The sequence below is a fragment of the Fusarium phalaenopsidis genome (genome assembly GCF_050370095.1).
Source record: "Fusarium phalaenopsidis strain FUZ10S chromosome Unknown contig_32316, whole genome shotgun sequence".
In the NCBI taxonomy this organism is placed as follows: domain Eukaryota; kingdom Fungi; phylum Ascomycota; class Sordariomycetes; order Hypocreales; family Nectriaceae; genus Fusarium; species Fusarium phalaenopsidis.
Genome location: NW_028145399.1, coordinates 1,586,451 through 1,610,366, shown reverse-complemented (window position 1 = coordinate 1,610,366; position 23,916 = coordinate 1,586,451). Strand labels below are relative to the sequence as shown.

Below are 23,916 nucleotides of genomic sequence, written 5' to 3'. Positions count from 1 at the left end.
AGAGCAGATTAATATCCTTGTGGTGATAGCCCTGTGGTGCCGTCCCAACTTAAAAACACCATCCATCACCATCACCAACCCCGTATCATCCATGAATGGCAACGCTTGCAACTTGCATCAACAACTACCCTAACCCTATCTATCTAGCTGGATCCCAATGAAATGAATGCCCATCGACTCCTCCCATGAACCACACTCCCCCGAGTTTTCTATCTACTTTGCAAACGAGATGCGTTTCCCTCAGTTCAGTCCCAAGCCTTCCAGGTATAGGTATTTTCCTCCCCTCCCCAATAATGATTGCATTGCCTTGCTTGCCTTGCAGCCCTCCCATCATCAATTCATCCCGTCGTATCGGCATCAAATCCATCCCCAGAATTTTTGGTCAGCCTGCTCAAACTTCGCCATGCAACCCATACCATGTCATGCCATGCTACCTACTGCGGTTGAAATCAGTGCTATCTATAACTATGTAATAAATTTCGATCGAGCCTGCTGCTCCCACCATGTCCTCCACCTCAACGGCATTCATTCACCCGCTCACGGAAGCGACCGTCTGTCCTCGCTACCTATAGAGAGTAGTGTGCTTCCAGAGCCTGTCGGTCTCGCGGCTGCATCTGGTTGATAAAGTCGCCAAACTGGGGGATTATTTGCTTATAAATGTCGATGACCTGAGTACATGTCAGTAGTTGAACCAGAACAGGGCGTTAATAGTCAAGACTCACGTTCTGGAAGACATCGTGCAACTCTTGCCTGATGGGGCTCTTCAGGCTTATATCACGATATCGGGCAATAGCCGTAAAGTAGTCGAGCAACACCTTCTCCATGGCCTGGGGGTTGCGTCCGACAATCATCGAGAATCCCTTAAAGGCCGTCGCCTTCTCCTCGGTTGCCTCAACCTCGTCCATGAGGCTGATCCACTCCTCGGAGAATGTTCCCAGAGCAGGACCCAGCTGTTCCGAGTTATCCAGACCAAGTCGACCCAGAGCCATAGCGGCGTTTTCGCTCAAGCCCTTGGGCACGCGTGGGTTGGTGATGATCTCGACAAATCTCTGGAGAAGCTCCTGCACCCAGGGTCCCATGTTCGACTTGTGCTGCATGGCAATCTCGCCCACCGACCAACAGGCATTGTTAACCACGCCGAACCCACTGTCAATGTCCTCGTCCAGGACGTTATCCAGTTCGAGCTGCTTGAGTAGGATGGGGATGATGGTGGGAAGGTAGCTCTGGAGCAAGGGGTAAACGTATCTGGCGCAGTCACCCAGCAGAGCATATGCAGACTGTCGGACCTGGTCGGCAGGGTTCTCCATGCAGAAGCTGAGAAGTTCAAAGAACGACTGTTGCGAACTCTTGACAAGCGTGGCTGCCTTGTCGTCATCGAGAGCCTGAACGACAGCGCTCAGCAGATCCAGACTCGTCACGAGGAAGTCCTTGTCAGGCTGGTCGAGGGCCGGGTTGCTGGCGGCGGCCAGCGTCTGTTCCAGGTTGACGTGGATAATGTTGACGCATCGCAGGAACGTGGGCTCGGCGTAGGGAGCAAACGCATCGCCAAGTGCCATCGCTACATAAGAAAGGCACTCTAGCAGAGGAAAGAGCTCCCGGGACTGGTCGGATACGCGGTTGTATCGGTCGATGAGGGCGGGCATCAGCTGGCCTGACAGCTCAGGGGTTGCCAGAACAGGTCCGATGAACTCAGCCAAGGTCTGAACACAGTCGTAGAGGATGTACATGTTGCGATCCTTGTACTTGCCAAAGCATCGGACGAACTGCTGGATGATGGGACCACAGTAGGGCTCGAGGATCTTGCCGGCCGTCTCCTCGAGGTTAGCAAACGCGGATGCGGCCGCCTCTTGGACCTTCTTGTTCTTGTCCAGCATGTGACGAAGGATGCCATCCATGATAGGAACAAAGTATTGGTCCTTCTCCTGATCCTCCAAGTTGGCAGCCCATGACGAATATCGACCAAGGGTCCAGCAGGTGATCTGTCTCACCACGGGCTCCGGGTCCTCAAGCAGTGAGATAAGGTATGGTACTAGCTCACGAAGATGAGGGACCACCACCTCCATGCAGCCCTCGGCCACGGCGCCAAGAGCCAGGACAGCAGCCTCTCGGTGAGGCCAGTCGTCATGCTTAAGGTTCTGGGACAGGTAGGGGAAGATGGCCTCGAAGACAGGGTTTCGGAAATCGCGGGCGAAAACGTCCAGGGCGGCGGCAGAGCACTTGCGAACGGTCCACCTCTCGTCGGGGTTGGCATCATCGCCGTCGTCGTAGTCGTCGTCGATCTCTCCCTCCTCAAGATCCTCATCCATGTCACCAAGCTTCTCATAACCTTCGCCGTTCTGTGACTGGCCTGCAGTTTCGGAAGTTTCACCATTGGCCTTTCGCGCAAGGGCCTTTCTAGCGAAAGCGGGGCGGATATCCTCCTCGCGATCCTCCTCCTCCTCATCATCTGACTGACCACCGAGCAGCGCAATATCCTCGCCGCTGTACACCATACCCTCAAGCAAGACCGGGATGATCTTGTTGAGGTAGGGCTGTAGCGCGTTCCAGAGGTTCTCATGCTCGCCCACAGCCAACCAGAACTCAACAGCTTCACAAGCCAAATCCTCGTCGTCGCTCTTTTGCTGGGAAATGATGTAGTCGACAAGTCCGCTCATGTGCGGCTGGAGCTTGTCGGGTCGGGCCTCGACGAGTCGAACAAACGCACGGCAAACTTGTCGTCGAACATCAGTGTTTTCGTCGCTGGCCAGGACAAACAAGTGCTGAAGAAGGTCGTCGATCGAGTTGAGCATGGCCTGCGATTTTCGAGGGGTGAAGACATTGATTGCCGTCAGAGCACTGGCTCTCACCTTGGGCAAAGGGCTCTTGGTGGCAGCAATGAACTGGGGAAGCACATAGTTGAGGGGCCTCTGGCCATTGACCTCCTTGGTCAGCTGGCCGAGGTTGTCCTCGCAGATCTTGGCCAGGGCGGACATGGCGCCCTCCTGCGCCTCGTTGGAGGTCTGCCCTGAAGTGTTGCCAACCAGGTCGAGAAGCTGAGGTAGCAGCTCGGGCCAGCCCAAGAGAGTACCGCAGCGGATAACCTCTGTGGCGATGTTTCCAGCAAAGTTGCGAATCTGCGAGTTCTTGTCCTGGAGACACATGGGAACGGCCATCTTGATGAGCTGGAGGCTGGATTCGGGAATCTTCTTCCACTCGGTCCGGACATTGTTCTTGAGCATGATGCCGGCGGCGGACCGCACCAGGTGAAAGTCTTGCTCGGAGAATTGGAGGCCATCGGGAGGCGAGGAGCTGGAGAAGAGGTATGCGAGGTAGTTGTTAATGTCAGGAGAGTTCTTGGCCTGCTGGAGCATCTGCGGAGAGAAACATGGTCAGCCCTAGGATCGGCGCAATAATTGCGACAGGTACGGATCGTCTCACCAAGTCGGCCTGCTTCTGGGCATTCTTGTCGAAGCCGCTGAGGGAGTCCTTGAGGCACGCAGCAAGCTGCTGCAGCGACTCGGTTGCGGGTTGCCAGGACATGGCTGCTGAGGTGTCGTTCGGTTCGGGCAGGATCTTTGTTTGAGGCTCGCAAAAGAAAAAGGTGGTTGTAGCGAAGTGGAGGCGCGCAGAAGCGGAATGGCGAGTTCGAGATCGACTTTCACATCAGCCAAGGTCCGCAGCTTCTACGGTTCGAGGGTCAGCAATGCGCAGAGCTCAGCAGGACAATGAGGCTCTGGAGGCGGACAGAGGCTTTGGAGGAGGCCGAGCGGTGGGCTATGGGATAATGGGATATGGGATATGGCTGGGATGGTAGTGGGCGAGAAGCGAAGGTGCCCCTCAGGTGCAGGGATGTGCAAAGGTCGTGGGGCCACACGTTGATGGGAGCTCGACTCGAACGTACCCGACTCTCTCCTAGGTTGCTGCTGGATTTTGTCAAGTCTGCGGTTGATGCCGGGGACTGATAGAGGGCGTGAGAGTCCCCGCTGCGACTGCGACTGGGTCGGCGACGATCGCGACGGTGGGAGGAAGAGAAGCAAGGAAAGAAGATGGATGGAGAGGAAGAGGCGATTGCTCCAGCGAACCTATGTCGAGATGAAGAAGCACAGTAGAGCACAGCACAAGCTGCCCGCCAAAAGAAGGAGGTTTTGGTGTACGCAGTAATAAAGTGGGAGGACAGCCCAGGCCCAGCCAAAGCCAGACCAGGCGAAGGAGGGGGGGGAAACGGAGACCGGTGGGCGGCAGCGACTTGCTAGATTGGGGCTAGCCGTGGCGAGATGGAAGAAGCACGGTCCATCTGGCACCATGCAGGAACAGCCAAATGCAACCTGAAACAAACATCCGAGCTGTTGGAGCACGGTGCCAAACGACCCGAGACGAGGAGAAAAGGGAAAGAAGGGAAAAAAAAAATTATTCAGTGGCGGGGTGCGATAACGATAACCCGCCTGGGTCGAGCGGGTCAGAAGGTCTCTCTTATTTTTTTCCCTTTGAATGCGGGGGTCGCCGCTGATGCCCTTGAAGGTCAGGTCTTTTGTTTGTAGGTCCAGTATCATGATTATTGGTCGGGCAGCTTTTAAACGACGAGATGCTGCTCGTTTGCCTGCCCGTTTAAATCTGGAAATGGAATATTTAACCCGTTTGACCGTGAATCGTTTCAACTCATCTCCCAAGTCATCCGCTCCTGCAACGTTCCGTACCTACGCGGAGACAAAGTAGACCCCCAACGAGGTTCTCTTTGTTGGCAACAGTGCGAGCTTGACAACAACCGCCAAAAGATCATGAAATTCAATCGATATTGACTCCTCCCTGCAGTGTGGCTAGCCGCGTGTGAAAGCCGCCTGAGGCAGGGGGCCTTCCTCTTTCATCTCAACCCGTCGCACTCTGCATTTATCCTAGCGGCAGGACTTGTTCATAGCTATGCATCACTGCTAGCTCACGACTGGCTTGAGTGCCACTCGATGCGTTGTTGCACCACTCTTCATTTCATGTATCACAAATGTGACACAACCTCTAGCGGTGGCCATTTTCAAGTCTTTAATCAGGCAAGCCAAATTTCGTCGATCAACAAGAGTGGGCGTAGACATTGAAGCTATGGTGCCCAACAAAGGTCCGCTACCATCTCGAGGCCGAGTGAGAAGCGTAATGCATTGTCTGGTCCGGACCAGATACCTAATCTATCAAGGCGTAGTCTCAAGCCGAATAATCTGCCATCGCCCGTGTCGACCAACAAAGGCATCATTGTGCTACACGCACGTTCCCGTGAGATGACAAACATCTTGTCTCAAGCCACCCATCTCTGCGTGTATAACGGCGGAATCGTCCGGAGCTATACATCGTCCATGTTGTAATCGTTCAATATCGCCCTGACAGCTCTGTCGTAAGCGAGGTGATCATGTCAAACGTCCGAGAAGCTATGCTTCTTAATCGCACAATGTCGCTCCGGCTTCTCCTGCTAAAGCTGGGACCTCGAGTTGGGGCTCCTGCAAGAAGTCCGGGTGTCTAGTAAAGTGCTGGTAAATACAGCATTTTGAATTCCATGCTCGGCCTCAACTCAAGCCGTAGTCGATTTGGCACTGGGCTGCAGCTTCTCCAAGACAATCTGAACAATGGTCTTGAAAGCCTCCATCTCCTCCTCTACCGTGCCACCCATGCCGGCATCGGCAAAGCTCATCGAGTTGCTCACGTAAACCGGGAGCTGCGTTCTCCGGGCCAGCAACTTAGCTAGACGGGTCGTGAACTCGACTGACGACTCTGACGAGTAGAGCGTCGTGGATAGCGGCTGCACAGGGTCGAGCCTCTGACGGAATGTCAGCAACTGAATGTCATATGAACAAAAGGTTCCACTCACGTTTGGAAGGGCATAGACGAATGAGCCCATGGACGTTGGGGTAGCGAGCTCGTCTTGTGAAGCCGTCGTTAGGTTGAGCAAGACCGACTTGGCTTTCGTGGATAGGCGTAGGTAGATGCGGGTGTCCAGAGAGCGGGGAAGGGGTACTGAAAGCTCGACTGTGTCTGTAGCCATGGCGATGGAGTGAATCAGGCTAAGTATTAGTGAGGCTGAAGTGAGATCAAGTTGTGCCTTCTATTGGTGGTGTAGTTGACGAGGTGAGTATGTAGGAGAGCTTTATCAGATCGAGGTTGGAGGCTGAAGGATGCTGGTGGCGGGGTTCTCTTTGGGCGTTTGAGCAAGCACCACAGAAGGTCATTCACATTCAAAAATAATAATTATCGATCAGAACCAAATAAATAGAGCTTCTTGCAGAATTTGGGCATAAATAGAAGCTCCTGCAGCTGTCGTCGCTATCGCAGAGTCTGCAGGTTGATTGTTGAGCTTCCCAAATCACATGATCTGGCCAAAACCCCACGGAAATGGCAAATGGTCATTCCAGCTCCGCAAAAATGACTGACCGAGTTGACGGGAGGGGATGGAGCATGAGTTGAACATTATTTTCATCATCTTCTTCTCCATATCAACTTTTTTTTCTAAATATCTGCCAGGATCTGCTTCTTTTTGAGACAAAAGGTCTCGCACAGATATCGTCATAGCCATCTCCTACTTCTACCCCGCCGTGAGCCCTTCCTGAGACAACATACACACACAACATCAACACACACACGAGCATATTTCTAAGCCATGGCTGGATCCGAGGATGGCCATCACATCGAGATAGTCCCAGATGACAGCGCCTGGGGTGGAGTAGAGGACAGTATGGAGGACCCCGAGGAGGTTCGCGTCATCTTTTGCGCCTTGGATTCATTCTTGTGAGTATGGGACGAGACCTGCGGCCACGAGGGGCGATTCACCATCAGAAAAACGTATTCACTCAGATTGAGTTCTCTTTTCGAGAGCTGCTCTATTACAACTGTTTCATTATGCTGAGAGATTCATAGCCAATACGCTAAAGTCTCTCACTTCAACATCACCCACCTCCGTCGCCAGTCCTTCTACGCCCTCCCCCAGAACCACTGGAAACTCCTTGCAGGACCTCCCTTCAACTTTCTCGACACCCTCGAGAAGGTGGACGACGCCATCGATGAGAATGCCGAGTTTGCCCGTACCATCGCTCGCTATGGACTCCAGTCCTTCCGGGCGATCGCAGCTGACCCCGAAGGAGGAGAGCCCAGCATGCCTCCGGAGTGGACTGGAGTAGCTAAGCACTCTGACGTTGACAAAGCTAGGAGCACCATCCGCCAGTTCTACCGCGATTGGACTGAAGCTGGAGCTGCTGAGAGACAAGCCAGTTACGGCCCCATCATGAAGGCTCTTGAAACAGAGAAACAAAAGCATCCTGAGCAAACGTCTTTGAAGGTGCTGGTGCCAGGTGCAGGACTGGGCCGACTAGTGTTTGACCTTTGTGCGAATGGCTACACAGCCGAGGGAAACGAGATCTCGTACCATCAGCTTCTGGCCTCTTCCTATATCCTCAACAGCTGCCCAGCAGCCAAGCATCATTCTATCTACCCCTGGGTTCACTCCTTCTCGAACCACCTCACTCGGTCCAATCACCTCCGAAGCTACCAGGTTCCAGACGTTCACCCGGCTTCGGTTCTGGCTACCACCCCGAATACCGGGGAAATGTCCATGTGTGCTGCCGACTTCCTCTGCCTCTACTCAGACGAAGATCACAAGGAGCAGTATGACGCTGTCGCCAGCGTCTTCTTCCTAGACACAGCACCGAACCTGATTCGATACCTCGAAGTCATTCGACACTGCCTCCGACCTGGAGGTGTACTCATCAACGTGGGACCCTTGCTTTGGCACTTTGAGAATAATGCTCCTGGGAACCATGGCTTGGGCGATGGAGAAGATGGCGAACACGACCATAACGCCTCATCAGGTATTGCTGACCCGGGAAGCTTTGAGCTGTCGGACGATGAAGTCATTGCTCTTCTTGAGAAGATGGGATTCGTTGTCGAGTGGCATCAGACTGGTGTGGAAGCACCATACATACATGACAGTGAGAGTCTACTACAAACGATATACAAGGCGAGCACTTGGGTGGCTCGCAAACCAGCTGATGCAGGTAGCTCATGAGGCGAGGGAAAGATTAGAATAGATGCATCAAGCAAAACGGAAGCATCAATAAACTCATTGAATGTAACTACAAACTACCCCCAACTCTATGTCTATCATACATTACCAAATACCATGACTACAGCTTCGAATCTGCTGCCATGAGCTCTCCCCGCTGCCATAGCGAACCACCATCAATAGCAATCGACTCTCCATTCACGTGAGCACCCGCCCTGCTCGCGAGGTACACCACAACACCCGCGATATCCTCGGGCTGACCCAGCCTTCTCATGGGGTTCGCCTTTCCAATCTGCTCGGCGCCGCCCGACATCTCCAGGAGTCCGTTAGACATCTTGCTAGGGAAGAAGCCTGGGCAGATGGAGTTGACGGTAATAGCTCGGGGACCCAGCTCCATGGCCAGGTTGCGGCCGAGGTGCAGAACTGCCGCCTTGCTGGCAGAGTAGCCGTACGTGCCCTGCTTGCCGATGGTGCCGACGCCTAGACCCGCGGTGCTAGAGGTGATGATGACGCGGCTGGGGTCCTTGATAGAAGCGCTCTTCTCAAGCAGAGGGGTGAACAGGCGGATCGTGTTGAAAACAGCCTTGACGTTGAGATCCATGACCTTGGCAAAGGCCGAGTCCGGGTGCGTGTCGAAGCGCTCGCCCCATGTGGCGCCAGCGTTGGCAAAGAGGATGTCGACGCGGTCAGTGTGCTTCTTGACCTGCGCGAGGAGACTCTCGACGCCCTCAATTGTGGACGAGTCGGCGGGCGCCGAGATGGCAATCGCGCCGGGGGAGCGGTTGGGCAGGGCGTTGAGGGCCTTGCACGCCTCCTCGCAGGCCTTGGCCTTTCGGGAAGAGATGAAGACCTTGGAAGCTCCAGCCTGGAGGAACCTGTGGGGTATGATGTCAGCAGGAAGATGGGCGAAGAGAGAAGGGGTTCAACGTACGCGGATGCAGCGTGGAGGCCTAGACCGCGAGAGCCGCCGGTGATGACGGCGACCTTGCCCTTGAGGGAGAAGAGCGAGGGAAAGTCTTCGAGGTGAGATTCAGCCATTGTGTAGTCGTTTGCTGTTGATGAAGGAAAGAAAAGAAGATGACAGCTGGAAGGCTAGAATTGGAGATGGAAGTTGTGGTTGCTTGTTGACACGACTGAGACAGTTCACTCTCAAAGTAATACAAACGCTACAGTCGATTCACAAGTTCAATTTAAAGATTCAAATCTCAGTCCCAAAGATGAAGGATCCAAATCCTATATACCAAAACCAGCGGCAAATCCCCCCTTCCACGGCCTCGGAGCTTCCTCTGAGGGCGCGACTGGGGTCGGTCTCGGCCGCGTTGCGGGGAACAAGATGCCGAGGCACACTCTCCACTGAGTGGGTCTCCTCTCGGTAAGCTCCTTATTTGGGCCTGGATCGTGAAGGACGACTCGGCCGAAAAAAAGAGAGCGGTTGGAGCACATGTTGCCGGGGTTCTTTTTTGCGGGGGAGAAAAGGCGAAACTGCATTATCTGATCGTCGTGTGTCATGACGGTGTTGACATGTTGCTTGGGCTTGATGAAGCATGTCTACGTGGGTGCTAGGGGCCAGGCTAGGGGAGCAATACATCACCAACACCAATCTCACTTAACTACAACACCACAAAGACTTGCACGAAGAAGTTTGCTCAACGGAAAGACGGCTTTGACTAGTGAATCGGTATCTGATTGACTTTAACGAGAGTAAAGGTGTCATGACATCTCATGATATCCATTCTGAACAATCTGTCCATAGATCTTTCATCTTCCTTGCTCGTACGTTGCTCATAAGCCAACGTGCAAAAGCAGATATCCACCAACATGACCCAAATAACAACATAGAAAAAATAATAGAGATTCTGAAACATCCATTCCAAAAGCCTCTGGTTCGCCTGTGAGGCACTGTACTTGTTTGGTGAGTCCTGTTACACCTAACTTTCCTGCCGTATCCAAGTGAAATGTGGCAATGCCCCAGCGTGAATTCGTATCTAAGGAAATCGTCTCAATCTCGTGTGTACCAAATATTAGACTCAAAAATTGTAAAAAGAGAGTGCGTAGAAGGGCATGTGTCGTGTTCTCTCAAGGCGTACGGCCATCAACCCCAGCGTCCGACTGACGCAGGCGGGCTTCGGTCGACGCATTCAAAAAGCTACCTGGGTATTCAGGTAGCATCGACCATAGTCGAAGCTCCTCCCCAGCCGGACTCGATGATAACAAAATCACTTGGTCCAATTTCGCAGATATGCCGGTGGACAGGACCACCGGCCTCTGGTGAACGTATTTATGCTAGTGCCGTTCATGACACCGTGAAGTCGGGGCCCATTTGGGTCCCGTGAACGTGTTGTTGAGGCGAGGTGTAGGCAGGCTACTGCCTGCGATGCCTCCTGGTATGGGTCTTCTTGAGCCAACAGGCATCGACCGCGTCTTTGGCGATTGGTAGGTCCTCAGGTATCACTCGGCCGACGAAGAGTACCTTGACATTGTGCTCGACAGTCGTCAGCTTGGCGTAGTTGACCCGGGATTCCTTGGAAATCTTTTCGCTCGGATCTGTGATTTCGACCCGAACCGGACTGTACCCAAGCTCAGGCTCGTTTGCCAGATAATGTGGCCTTGACCTCATGTCATGGACAATACCGTGTTGCGAGGGCTTGGCGCCGCTCTTGGTACAGCCCTTTTTGCCGTACGTTGAGATGGGCCTGGGCAGTTAGCTCGCTTCTTATCAAGTGAGTGCGTGATGGATGACTTACACGCACTGGCAGTGCCCCTGATCATTTGCGATCACGATGAAGCGGCGGAAATGAGCAAAGATCTGGCCGCCATATTGATCAGCGTAAATCGCTACGCTGGGTGCGCCTCTTGTTGATTCAGGGTAAGACGCCACGCTGGGTGCGGATCTTGATCCCGCTGGCTCAGGCCAGAGGACCTTGAAAACCTGCAAAAGTAGTTAGCGATGGTAGTAGTACGACCAACGGATATACGCACCTCGCCAGGTTGGAAGTAACTCGAGTGCACAACCTGATACCCTGAAATGTCGTTAGCTAGGACTGAACCACGTTAACGAGAAACACAAGACTTACGGGGGTCTAGCGGCTCGTATTCACCCGCAGTGCCTGCGATGTGCTCCTCAACGCGAGCTGGCGTCTCTTCAGGTTCAGCGGGTTCATAGGCTGTGTTCCCATGTGTCAGTTGGCAGGCTCGTAGTTGAGGACTAGACAACATACCTGCAGGTCCACCGGCAGAGTATTGATCCCTGCTATATTTGCGGCTTTCATGATAGGCTGCCTCGAGAGCTGCATCATCACCATCCCCAGCACCATGATATCCTCCTGGATCTATCATGTATAGGTAAGTACTCGGCCAACTGTCACATTTCAGCCAAACGCACCTTGTTCGTTCCCTGGATAAGGTAGGTATTGTCCGGTCTCATGATCGAGATCTGTTTCAGTTAGTCAGACTCGGGATGAACATGGCTTTATAAATACTCACAGAAGCGACTGGCCTGGCCGGGATTCGGCTCTTCTTCTTCATCATCATCATCTTGGGCACGGCTCTTTCCCTTTCGATGCGATGATTTGGACTTGGATTTTGAACTCTTCGACTCCTTTTTGGATGATTTGTGAGACTTGGACTTGGACTTGTTTTTTGACGAGGCTTCTGTAGTATAATCTATCGCGGCTCGACGTTAGCCAAGACTGACATTGGGATGGAAGCGTCGGATAGTCGCGCGTATAGCAGTGATCTAGCCAAAAGCTTGCCTGGGATGGTATTACGTACTGGCTGGGTCGCCGTCGCCCGGAGATGGGGGATCTTGGAGAGTAAGCGTCGATACGTCCGGGACCTCGTCAGTTTCGCGAGGCGTGGAAGGGTCATTGGCGACTTCAGATTCCCATTGCATCAGAACCTCGCCTATGGGCGCCATGATTAGTTGAGTACCCTCTCGGGACAAAAGGAGGTAGACTGGGAGAAGGATCACGCACCATTGGCATCTGTACCCTGGCGATAGTGCTGGCCATAGGTTGGATCATAGATCCAGTCGGACCATTGAACATTGCTTGATGAATACATAGACATGATGGCATTGTGCGCGGGGAGTCATGTATCAAGATTCCGTAGCACGAAGCGCAAAGTCGAACAGGATATCGACTGACGTGACGATAAAGTAACCAGAACAAACAGATGGTAAACAATATAGTTGGCTCGTGCAACAGTTAACAAAGTCGCCCAAGTATAAAGATAGAGCAACTGAAAAGATCCACCAGCGTGGTGGGAGTAGACGTCAACGTTGAAACTGCTCAAGGTGACGACTGGGCAAATATCGAAACACAAAGCCTGGCGCCAACACCTCGAAAGGCTCCAAGGCTTTGTAAACGTGCAGGATTCGAGGCTCCGGAATTCTGGGTTTAAGGCTGGAAGTGTAGAAGCACCAACATGAAGATGGTGGGTTGGGGGCTTATGTAGAAATAAACCAACGACTGGAAGTAGGAAGAGCAGAGAGGGCAGAGAGGAGAGCCGGAATAGCGCCAGGTCTTGCGGCTCAGCTGTTCCCCAAAGGTGCGAGCCGGACCTGGGAACTGCGGCTTGGTTGCACGGGGACGGAGGTCGGGGTTCCCGTTGGTCCCTGTCGTGGATGTGCTGGCGACGTATCGAGACGGAGGGGGAGTGGTGTAAATGACTGCACTTGGCGAATGCCGCGGGGAAGTTGTCTTGCTTTTGTTTCAAAGCTGGAATGGGACTTGTTGCGTGTTTCTCCTGTCAACTCAGTTGAGGTGGAAGCGGTGTCCCTATGCAATGCATGCAAGCCGGTGGGAGGTCAGAGTATCTGCAAAGACTAGGATGACCACTTGAAGACGCATAAGATATGCTGGAGGGCGTCAGCTAGTGGTGGTCTTTTGATATCCTAGAGCAGCTGGGGTTGGTGGTTGATGGTGGACTGTTCGAAGGTGTGGTGGTGGTGGAACAAGGCATCGGCATCTGCCCGTGATGATCGCAGGAAGGGCTGAGCAATGAGCAGCTGCAGAAACAGCCGCAGAAGCAGCAACGGTAGCTGTAGCTGTAGCTATAGCTGTAGGAGCTGTTGTACTGCGTCAAGAAGACAGACGGCTGTGATGTAGACTGAAGTCAACGGGCTCCAGCCAGAACAAGTCTCACGAGTCCCGCCAGCCCGAGGAGGTTATCGGACGAGACAGAGGGACAAAACCGGACGGCCGAGAGAAGAGTGCACAGCAGAGCGGCAGCCGTAGCTTATCAGTTGCTTTTTACAATGCAGCCCAGCATCTCTTATGTCGCGCATCACCCAGCGAGTAATAGAACGGGGGACAAGTGGGGATAGAAGAAGTGGAGGAGGTGGACTCAGGGAGGGGACTGAGGAGTCAACATGCAGGCTCGCATGACGACCTCTAGCCATTCTCTGTGGGAGAGACCAGAGAAGGAAGAAGTAGAACCAGCCAAGGTTGAGATAAACCCGGCGCTCGATGGAGAGCACCACACACTGGCGCCCATCTGAGGACGTTCCGAAGAGAGGGACCGATGGGTGAAGGCACACGCCCCTCCGGATGGAACCAGCGCGCGGGAAGACATGGACAAAAGACACAGAGGAGCCGAGTGATTGGACGAAGACGAAGTGGAGGGGAGTGAGCGATTTTGAGGCATCGGGAACCCGTGCAGCTTGAAGCTGTTAGGTGACCATGTAGAGTTACAACGTCGACGAGGCTCTGGGATGGAGCAAGGTGAGTGGTCAAAAATAGCACAGTGTGGGAGAGGCATTAGTTAGAAGCTCGTACGGTGGCTGCTCCAGCTTGTCCAGCTTCCTTCCAGTGATAACGCTACACAGTCCACGGCAGCTGCAGGCCTCGTGGGCCTCAAATCGCAGCCACAGAGCCTCAAGAGTCATCTCGAGATGACGGTGGACGAGTCGAAGCACGAAGCGGCCGAGTCGGTGAAGTGGACCTATTCGTGGCTCCGAGGAGGAGGAGTGGTGCCCCGGAGGAGGGGGTCCCGCAGCCCCGTTTTCGGCGGCATCGACGGGGGACCGTTGGCCATCAAACTGCTTGGATGCATGCCCGTGCCGCTCCTTGGCCAGACCAGGCCAGGGATGACCTCCAGTGGGCTTCACGGGCTATTTATGCAGCCCGGCAGGCTTGCGTCCACCTCACACAGTATCTCGGAGGTGTCATGGCTTGGCCCTCTCACATGAGACGCCATGTTTCCACTTGATAGGCAGGAGATTGTCCATGAATAAATTTGGGGTCTAAGCTGTTGATTGTGTTGCTCCTCGGTGAATCAGAGCAGGCCATCCAGGAACCGGGGCAAGCTTCCCCGAAAACAGGGCTAGCACTTCGCTAGGATCTACTACGTTAGTGGCCCGTCCCCCAGACACGGGCCCTCCCTTAGTGTCACCGTTATCTCGTCTCCTCCCGTCGTCTCCGGCGATTCGATTAGTGAAGGGAGAGAAGGGGGAAAAAGAAATGGAGGGCCACCTAGCCTGCCTGGAAATTGGACGATCTCGCGTCGGAGCTCCAGCTGTCAAATCTCCAGCTCCCAAACTCGGAAAGTTCAGTCTGCTCCCTTCCTTCTCTCTTTTCATCCCCGCAAAGCTGCAGAGCCGCATTGTCATTCATTGCCTCGACTTTTGATCGCCCGCCACTTGCCTTCTCGGCTCCCAGTTCCAGCTCCAGCTCCAGCTCAAGCTCAAGCTCCATCCATCCATCACACTCTCGTCACCACCCATCATCTATCGATGCCACCTTGGGATAGGTATGGACGAGCCGCCCCCATGAGGTCTTCTCCCTTGCCATAGCCATCTTGATCATCGTCCATGGATGCTGCGTTGGTACGCGATATCCACCAGAGCTTCACAAAACCCTTCCAAGGTTCTCATCCCCATTACGCTCAATCCTCGCCCCGTCCTGTTCCTGTGCCTTTGCCTGGGACTGATGCGTATCCTCGAACCCGGGTCCGGGTCGAGGGCGAGGCTCATGACTCGGTCCAAGATGCTCCGTTGCCATCGTTGCCATCCTCCAGAAGCACATCAGTATCTGGATACTCCATGCCACTCGACAGTGTTGCTTCACTCTCCAGCTTCCAACCCGCTAGCTTCCCAATCACCAAGCCGGACGACGCTGTCGTGTCGCGTTCCACTCCAGCGCCCACGGCCTCGGTTTCACCAACGCCACATCGCCCACCAACTTCCTTGTCCCGATCGTCTTCGCAGAAACTAACATCTCGTCCTGTTCGTCAACATTCCCTTCCGCCAGTATCAAAGAGCCACGAGTCCCTTCGTCCGACATTCCTGTCCGCGTCGCTGCCGTCTTTTCGACAACTCTTCGATCCGTTTCGGCCCCAGCAAGCTACGCTCCCGGGCTCCGCTCCACCGTCACCGCCTCCTCGGTCACCGGCTGCCTCGACGCCGGAAGACTCCGGGGCTTCGGCAACGAAATCCCTGGCACACACTTCGACACCCCACGAAAGATCCATCGAGCTGGCTGACGGTAGTCCGTCGAGGGGTCGGAGCCCCAACCCTGTTGATCGGACTGTCCATTCTGACTCGGACTCTGCATCTGATTTGGACTCGGAATCATGGTCGGGGTCTTCCCTTGATGCTGGGTCAGAGCTAGAGCATATTGAACCCTCTGGTACCCGACAATTTCCACCTCTGCCTCCCTCAGCACCTCTTGTTACCCCAGGAGCCCCAGGAGTGATCCGCCGCAAGGCGTCCATGACCAACCGGATCACGACATGGATCTCTCAATACGAAAGGAGCCGTACTCCGCGGCGTTGGTCCGGTACTGACACGCGGGTTGATCCTGTACCAGAGGTGAATGATGCCAGCAAAAGCAATGTCTCCAAGGCATCTGCACCCCCGGAGGATGCAGTGGAGCTACTCTGGACCAAGCTCAAAGATCAAAGGGCCAAATTAAATGATATCAAGTCTCAGATGTCGAAAAAAAGAAAAAGGCTCAAAGAGTTGCGGGGTGCCAGAGACCAGGCTGACAATGCCTTTATGGCTGTCATACGGCCTGTGCTTGTCGATCCAAATGGTTCACTTCCGATGTTGCGTGGCAGTGTTGATCGTGTTGATCGTCGGCTGGCAGAGATGCAGCGCTTGAGGACCGAGTATCAGGCCTTGGAGCGTGATTACGAGGACCAAGAAATGACTCTGGACGAAGAAGAGGAAGAACTCAACAAATTGGAAACCAACTTCTTCAGCTTGCTCGCGGTGGGCAATACCATATCCATACGGCCACTTAACGAACCTGAACCAAAGCAGGACACGCCAGAGTTGCTCAGGGGCATTTCTCCCAATGGTCCTACGGATGACCCTCACCCACTGTTCCAAGAGCTCATGTCGGCTGTGGGCGATCTTCAAAATGCCAAGGAGGACCTCGATGAACTATTGTTCCTCAAGGGAGAGCACGAGAAGGAGCTGGCGATGAAAACTACGGCAAACATGGAGCTGACGATAGCCGAGAAGGAATTCTTGGCAGACTTCCCAGCGGACCAAGAGCGAATGACTGATAGCGTGTCCAAGCTACAGGATAAGGTAACGCAGCTCCGGAAACTGTGCGAGGAGAAAGGGGTGATGCAGAAGCACCTGTCGTCACAAGTGGCTTATCTTTTGTACCCTCAACAAGGGTACGAGGACATCGACCTTGATTCTGAGGACGAGTCTACCCACAGCCTCGCCCATGCCAGATTCTCGGTGCTACTAAGCCAGCCGGAGCATCTCTTGCAAGAAGAGCCGACAACGGCTGGTGGAGCGCTGAAGGCTGCAGCCAAGCTACCAGACAGCGACCCAAGCAAGCGAGGACGGATGCAACTCGCGTCAAAGGAGTATTCCATCGACCGGCTCATCATTGCGCACAACGAAGGTGGCAAGACGGACTTTGTCAATCGGTGGCTACTGCATCAGCTCAGGCTGTCACCTCTGAAGGCGCTGCTGCTCTACGTGACGTTTACCACCAGCCAAGGACTCAAGATTCGCGACCTCCTGCGGTGGCAACGCGATGTGTTGCACTATTGGTGGGTTGGCGAGCGGCGAGACTCGAATCGAGCAACGAGTGAGAGCTCGGATTATCAGTCAAAATTCAGGACAAGCCAGCAGTCGAGGAGGACATCGGACGTGGGCAGTGGAGTCGGCTCACCATCAGAAGGGTGGCACCCACACTGATGTGAGGTCGGCGATGTTGCCACATTCTGCTACTGGCACCGGGGTTTTTCGTGTGTTTGTCTGTTTTTGTTGTTTGTTTTCGCTTCTTTTATCTTGTTTTTTATTCATCTGCTTGTCTGTTAAAAGAGGGGGACTGTGGCCATGGTTAGTTTGGGATGGATGGCAGAGGAGGAGAGCCATGGATACGTTATGCGGAACCAGACCGGAACCAGAACCAGACTGGTCGCAACAGGACCTGGGTCGAGCCTAGGGTGTCAACGACTTTTCTTTCTTGAAGCGTTTTTATGGGATCTAGGGATGGATTTTTTTTGTATTTTTTTGGTCGATATTTTTGTGTGTGCGAAAGGCAAGGCGTCATGGGTGCAAAACCTGATACCCCAAGGGCTCAATTTGTTTCCGCCCCTCTGAACGGGGGCTCAGAGGATTGGATTCGTGTGCTGTCTGTTTGTTCCATATAGGATGTGGCGGGGAAAATAAATGATATGGATTTTGGCGCTGGGAACACCTGCTCGACTGGAGACTGAAGTGGACTGGTCTGGGCTGGGCTGGACTGGACGATGGATGGGCTGCGGATACGTTCATCCACTGAAGTGAACTGATCAGATCGATACTAGGGGGGGGTTCTTTATAGCCAGCCATACCCGACATGTCCCCATTGCTTAGCTGCAGGCAGGCGGTCTTTATAGTACCCATCACGTCGTTGAATCAGAAGCAGCTGTCACATATGACGGGACGGTCAGAGTGGCGCCGTGGGCAGGATCCGTCTAAAGAGCATGCCATGCCATGAATGGACGGATGGATGGGATGTCGAGAATGGAAGTTGGCCGACTTTGTCCGTCGAGTCCCGTTCCCCTCCCCGGGATCGATCTCCCCTCGGGTTGTGATTGCCATGCGCTTCGTCTCGAACTATTTCTCCACTTGAACCGCTAAAAGAGCGAGCGTTAGCTCCCGTCGAGCGGCGGGGGGGGGGGGGGCCTTGAGAAAAAACGTGCCCGTTGTGGAGGGTGTCGTCTCGTCCTTTCTTGGAGGGGAGGGGGGGGGCTTCGGGACGAGCCTTTCACGCGGGGATCCACCAGCGGGGGGTCGGAGAGTGTGTGAGAGATCCTTTGGAAGTACCGGTACTCGAGAGACCATCTTGGAGGGTCCTCGGTTCGCCAGAAGGGTAGGGGGGAGTGTGCAGCAGCCGTGGGTCCTGCGGGAAAGGTTAGGTCCTCTGCAGCCGGGCATGTGACTGTGATTTTGTTTCGTTTTAACTGGAGCTCTTATTGTTATTGTGTGTTTTCGCGGCTTCTCTTTTGCCGGGGGTGTGTGTGTTGTGTTGCCGCCCATATGGATCCATATTCTTCTCTCTCTTCTTTTTTTGTAATTTTCTCATCGCGTAAGAAGGCGACATCATCATGCCACAGCGATTTTTGCAAATTGCAATAAATGTTCAGGAGACACCTGCAGCTGAATGCACTTTGACGCGGGAATTACAATTGCCTAGTGTGATCATGGAGGGGGGGGGCGGGGATGTAAGTAAGCAAGGCTGTGGGAGGATTTGTTGCATTTTTGTGATTTCGGGAAGGGGGTGAGTCATTCTAAAGATGGTGTTTAAAAGTGCAGAGAGTGACACGGCAGATGACGACAGTAAAGATGTATGTTTATGCGTAGGCAAGAAGACATGATAACTCGAGCCATGGGGTGATTAGACATGGATATACCTAGCTATAGCAGCTATCTAGACAGCTCCGGATACGGCGTGCTACAGAAACAAGGTGTTTCAAGAAACACAAGCCATCACTCAATACCCCAGATTTATCATCCCATCCCATCAAAGTTTCCGCGGGAGCCACATGTCAGAGAAACCACACACACCGTGGGGGATCTTCACGACGCGGGACGTCATGCGCCCATAGGCAACGACCATGCATCTTGTGGGAAATCACAAAAGCGCCGGCGCCAGCTTCACATTTGACAACCTAAGATGCTGTGAGACCCGGGGCCACGGGGAAGCCGACCCGGCCTGCATGTGCACATTCTACATTTTCCCATCGTCGATCAAATCAAAAAAGGAAATTATTGAGGCTCTGCTCTTTTATACTTGTTCTCCCGAGAAACCAGGCCTTGTTGACTGTTCACCGTAAGTTTACGCCACCCAGCGTTGAAATGTGAGGTTATCCGCATTGGCGTTCAGCCGTTTGAAAGGAGGGGAGGGGGAAAAGCCATGTGTGCAAGCCTGTGATGTCACCATCAACCAGAGGGCTGAATCTTGGGTTCTACACCATGTTTGTTTTGCTTTTTATCTCACTTATCGAGGGTGGTCATCATCTTGTGGGAAAGGGTTGAGCCGACTGAACCCATCATGGTGGTTCAGCATCTCAGGTTGTACCTTTGATACCCGACGAGCATAGATAGGGGATGATTCAATTCATAATAATGAGACTAATCCTTAGTCAACTAGTTTCTTGATGATAAGGTCGACGGTGCCGTTTATACCGTGCCAATGGCTTCACACTGCTCACTCGCCGTTCCCGTCTCAGAGAGAGGAGTGTAGGCATCGAGAAAGGAGAGCATCTTCAGGTTAATAGGAGTAAAATACTTGACCTACTCTGTAGTGAAATGGATAATGCTCTGGGTAAACAAGAAAGAGTGGCCATCCTTCAACAGCATTCATTGTCCCTGCCCGTAACAACCAATGACCCAGCCGATGCTGATCTAGTACCAATTTCATCTACTCAGTATTCCCGCTCGAATAGTTCCTTCAAGGCCTGTGGTGACTGAACGGGTAGAGACTCGCCGCCGAGCCACTCTAGCATGCCGGGTCTTGATTCCGGTCGAACCATCATCTCGGGTTCCTTGTTCTTTGACGCGTTGTAGACATCATGATGCTCTGGCTCGACAAGATCCTTCTCCTTCTTCTTACCCCACCACCACTTCCATTTCTTCTTCTTCTTCTTCACCTTGAGCACAGTAGGGCCAGGGAGCTTCTCTTCAAGTCGGTCGCGCTCCCTGGTCTTGGCCAACCCCATACTCTGGCTGATCCGGTGCCAGGACATGTCGTTGTTCTTCGATTTGACCGCCACCACCTTGCTTTGGACTAGCCCGGGAAACTTGATGTCTTTGGGAACGCTGCTGGAGTACTGGAACTGCCTTGTCTGTGGATCGTACCGCTGGTGCAAATGGTGACAATGAGTGTGATGCGCATGATGCAGATGATGAGGATCTGGGACGCAAAGGTGTGCTTGATGTGGGTGATGGCAGTGTTTCTGGTGATCAATAGATCGCCTACGAGCCTCCTCGGAGTGTCTGACTTCGTTGTGTCTTCTGCGATGACTGTGTGTACCTTCGTCCTCGACCGAGGACCTCCTCCCAACGGCGGAGGACTCGCGGGTGTGGGCATGCGAAGACGGTTCGACCCGAGGATGCTGCTCGTCGGTTGAAGTTCTCTTTCTTGAGCGTACCGACGGCGGGTAAGAGGGATGAGACAAGGCTGAGTGCCTTGATGCCTCGCGGGAGTGGGCGGCCTGTTGTGAGGTGAGGGCTCCGTAACTGTAGCCGTAGCTTCCAGAGTAGCCGCACGTTCCAGAGACACCATAAGAGAATCTGCTCGTCATGGTTTTAATGTATTCAAATTTGGGAGAGAGGAGAAAAAAGTGAAACTGCTAAATGGGGGCATCCATTGCTGGCGACAGCTGATGAGGGTAGTCGATGTAGGACTGGTTTGGGTGGTGATGAGTTATAGGAGAATTGTAGGATGCTAGATTGACTGGCTGAGCAGGAGGTCTGAGGATCATGTTTACCTAGGTGCACTTGCACGTGGTTCTTGCGATGGTTGATGCTGTTGAGGGAAGGAGTGGCAGATGGCAACTACCTTCTCTGTTCCATTGTATGCCTCCTCGCTGAGCCAACCTCTCACCTTTGCATGTTTACCAAATAATATCTTCTAAATTGGGGAGAAGTACAAATCTTTACCTTAAGGTCATTCAAGTGTATTTATTTTCGTACTATCGTTGATACGTTCTTCCCGCGACACTGGTTCAGGGTATGTTTGGGCTCACCCATGAGTAGCTGATTCAAGCGGCCAACGCAGCACTTAGTTTATGAGTTCGTTGAATAAATTAGTTCTCTTTGTATACTATGTACTAATCCAAATGCCCAATCATCAGGTAACAAACTAGGGCCGATATCGTACTCCGGGAGCTAACACCGGTATAGCTCTCATGTCCAACAACACAAAACGCCAACTCTCGTCAACCACAAAGATCCCAATCACCTACCACTTTTTGCTCCCTCAAGATCCAAATACATCAAATATCAATCTCAGATCATCTCTCATATTCAACAACTCACAAACTGACTCTCATGGTCAGCGCACGCTTCAGGTCTTGAAGACCTGCAGTCCCTTTCAATGTCTGCGGACTTTTCCATCCGGATAACATGGCATCTCGCTCCACAGCACCAGATACACAGGTCTGGGCGGTTCCGGTTGCCAGTCCATGTAGTCGTTCATCTTGCTCCCCATGCCAAACTCCTCAACGCACTCTTTGATAATGGATGTGACGGCCGTGCGGAGTCTCTGGAGATCAAATGGTCCAGGTCGGTCGAGATCCATCTTTTCCTGGCTGGTGTTTCGGTGTGAGATATCTTGCTCAGACTCTGCGTCAGACTCAGAAATGGCGTCTATGTCACCGTCGCTGTCAACAGTTGGCTCTCGCATGCGGTTTCGCGCCTGGTTCCGCTTTGCTTCGCGGCGATCGCGACGTTTCTGCTTCTTGATTTGTTTGGCGGACTTTGGGATTGCCAACTGGCTCTCAGTGGTACGGTTTGTGGGCTTTGCGGATCGTGCCCGGCGGTTGTTTCTGCGAGACATGTTGTAGATGGATGTCGGCGATGGATGTATCTCCAAGTTGTGGTGATGTGGTCAAGATAGCCAGGGTGGATTCCCGTGGACCAATGTCATGATCCCCGCTGGGAGGTAGGTGTTTCGAAGAGTTTATTGTTGCCATGTCGTCTTCTTGCTGATCTTTTGAGTACAAAGAGTAGAATCCTCCGGGTTGAGAGTGAATAGTGAGGAAAAGGTAGGCAGGAGGTGAAGGCCTCGCTAGGCACATCAAACAGCAGTCACTAAATATACTGGGACGGTGACTGAGGCCTTGATATTTCATGGTGTTTCTTACTTCACTGCACAATAGGCAACGTCCCTCGGTGAAGTAGTGCTTGGAGGGCTGGTCTTGATCGAGCAAACATCAGGACTTGCAGTGCAAAGAAGCCATGTTCTTTGAAAGGAAAGGCGCCAGCAAGACACACATAGACAGAGAAAACAGAGAGGTGACAAGGAAGACCAATTGGGTCATTGGCAATCTTTCAAGAAATTCGCGCGTGACATGGCTTGCATCTTCACCTGAAGATCCCAGCTCTCAACCAGGGTCAACGCCAAAGGCTTCGGTAGTTCCCAGATTGATTCACTCCATGAAGTGACATGATATCTATGCGAAGAATCCTACAGCCTAAAATCTGTGGGTTTGATATATTTACTGCATAGCCTGTCTGACAGCTATTTCTTGACAGACTTGCAACAGCCTCATCCAACTCCCCCCAAAGAAACAACAGTTAGATTAAGCTCTAAACATGCAGTGTCGGTTAATAGCTTCCGTTTCATCACCCCTTCACATTGCCGAGGCATGCAGCAAATCAGGATCGCGCTCAACTCTCAGCTGAACAGCTTGAAGTCTTGGCATGTTTGCATCCCTGACACGGCAGAGCGATAGTCAAAAACGTCCGAGACCCTCGGGTCCCAGCGTTTTTTTGTTTGCATTGCCTTTCTTTTCAAATTGTTTGGCTGCGGGTATTGGCGTCTCGAGAAGTCATGGCTGGCGACATATTGACGCTGGTCCGTCGGCAAAGTATTCCAGTGCGATGTTATTACTGTGGTAGGCCGAAGATCCTCACTGGACTGTTTGTATTGGAATTACTAATTCGAATGATAACGCAGAGGGTGCATATGAGTATGCACGCCTGACTGGACGGACTGAAGCGTTGTGCGAAGGCGTCGTTTTTTACGATTTGTATCAGACCTGCGCAAATTGTATCGAGGATGAGACCGACTCAGACAATGCCAGAGAATACGTCGAGTCAAAGCTGGGACGGTTCGTCGACTATTGCGCCAGCTTTACATCGTTGACGAACTGGGCGACTATGGCTACAGCTTCTGCCACTTTGGCGACTGCCGCGGAGGATGAGCAGGCTTCTGCTACGGAGGCGGCGAGTGCTAATAATGCAGATGATTCGATTTTCAGAAACGTGCCAGCTGCCACTTCAAATAGTAAGTATTGGATTCTCGCTCCTTGTCTTTGACTAACTGGAGTAGATGCTCCTTCAGTAACGGGCGAGTCAGATCGGCTAGATCCACCAACTTCGAGTAGCGCTTCAGAGGAAAAGGGTATGTAGACAACGCTTCTTCCGTACACTATCTGACCCTTGTCCAGGCAGCTCAGGCCGGAACCAAACCTGGATTGCCGGACCCATTGTCGGCTCAGTCGTGGCCGTGTTGATCCTCGCAGGCGTTGGCTTCTGGTGGTACAGACGGCGCAAGAGGACACCCAAACCTCCTTCAAGTCCTCAAGATAACCAGGAGTCGGTCCAGTTTGACAAGCCTCAGCTACATTCGGAGTGTATTCCTCGGCCCAGCCCCGGACAAGTAGTTACAGCATTGCCTGCTGACCAAGGCCATGCTCATTCGTATTCTTATGGCGAGATGCCAGCC

The 23,916-nt window shown here is 53.0% G+C and overlaps 8 protein-coding genes across 8 annotated transcripts; 2 read left to right on the top strand and 6 right to left on the bottom strand.

Annotated features, from left to right (window-relative positions):
- Window positions 1-566: 566 nt before the first annotated feature.
- Window positions 567-3,519, bottom strand: LRP88_12069 (armadillo-type protein; the record flags this gene model as incomplete). The annotated part of the gene is made up of 3 exons (XM_083248477.1): window positions 567-668; window positions 723-3,350; window positions 3,418-3,519. The coding sequence occupies 3 exons, from the start codon at window positions 3,517-3,519 to the stop codon at window positions 567-569; spliced, it is 2,832 nt and encodes a 943-aa protein (XP_083095907.1).
- A 2,008-nt stretch (window positions 3,520-5,527) lies between these two features.
- On the bottom strand, window positions 5,528-5,998 carry LRP88_12068 (proteasome assembly chaperone 4 family protein; the record flags this gene model as incomplete). Its single annotated transcript, XM_083248476.1, has 2 exons — window positions 5,528-5,773; window positions 5,825-5,998. 2 exons carry the CDS (start codon window positions 5,996-5,998, stop codon window positions 5,528-5,530), a joined length of 420 nt encoding a protein of 139 aa, XP_083095906.1.
- Window positions 5,999-6,610: 612 nt separating this feature from the next.
- Window positions 6,611-8,011, top strand: LRP88_12067 (N2227-like protein-domain-containing protein; the record flags this gene model as incomplete). Its single annotated transcript, XM_083248475.1, has 2 exons — window positions 6,611-6,738; window positions 6,868-8,011. 2 exons carry the CDS (start codon window positions 6,611-6,613, stop codon window positions 8,009-8,011), a joined length of 1,272 nt encoding a protein of 423 aa, XP_083095905.1.
- A 118-nt stretch (window positions 8,012-8,129) lies between these two features.
- LRP88_12066 (uncharacterized protein) lies at window positions 8,130-9,046 on the bottom strand (the record flags this gene model as incomplete). The annotated part of the gene is made up of 2 exons (XM_083248474.1): window positions 8,130-8,883; window positions 8,940-9,046. The coding sequence occupies 2 exons, from the start codon at window positions 9,044-9,046 to the stop codon at window positions 8,130-8,132; spliced, it is 861 nt and encodes a 286-aa protein (XP_083095904.1).
- A 1,324-nt stretch (window positions 9,047-10,370) lies between these two features.
- On the bottom strand, window positions 10,371-12,076 carry LRP88_12065 (uncharacterized protein; the record flags this gene model as incomplete). Its single annotated transcript, XM_083248473.1, has 9 exons — window positions 10,371-10,701; window positions 10,753-10,937; window positions 10,988-11,028; window positions 11,083-11,172; window positions 11,227-11,337; window positions 11,391-11,441; window positions 11,492-11,671; window positions 11,780-11,911; window positions 11,983-12,076. The coding sequence occupies 9 exons, from the start codon at window positions 12,074-12,076 to the stop codon at window positions 10,371-10,373; spliced, it is 1,215 nt and encodes a 404-aa protein (XP_083095903.1).
- Window positions 12,077-16,097: 4,021 nt separating this feature from the next.
- On the top strand, window positions 16,098-17,171 carry LRP88_12064 (uncharacterized protein; the record flags this gene model as incomplete). Its single annotated transcript, XM_083248472.1, has 1 exon — window positions 16,098-17,171. The coding sequence occupies one exon, from the start codon at window positions 16,098-16,100 to the stop codon at window positions 17,169-17,171; it is 1,074 nt and encodes a 357-aa protein (XP_083095902.1).
- A 2,717-nt stretch (window positions 17,172-19,888) lies between these two features.
- Window positions 19,889-20,767, bottom strand: LRP88_12063 (uncharacterized protein; the record flags this gene model as incomplete). The annotated part of the gene is made up of 2 exons (XM_083248471.1): window positions 19,889-20,323; window positions 20,615-20,767. 2 exons carry the CDS (start codon window positions 20,765-20,767, stop codon window positions 19,889-19,891), a joined length of 588 nt encoding a protein of 195 aa, XP_083095901.1.
- A 791-nt stretch (window positions 20,768-21,558) lies between these two features.
- LRP88_12062 (uncharacterized protein) lies at window positions 21,559-22,023 on the bottom strand (the record flags this gene model as incomplete). Its single annotated transcript, XM_083248470.1, has 1 exon — window positions 21,559-22,023. The coding sequence occupies one exon, from the start codon at window positions 22,021-22,023 to the stop codon at window positions 21,559-21,561; it is 465 nt and encodes a 154-aa protein (XP_083095900.1).
- Window positions 22,024-23,916: the final 1,893 nt, after the last annotated feature.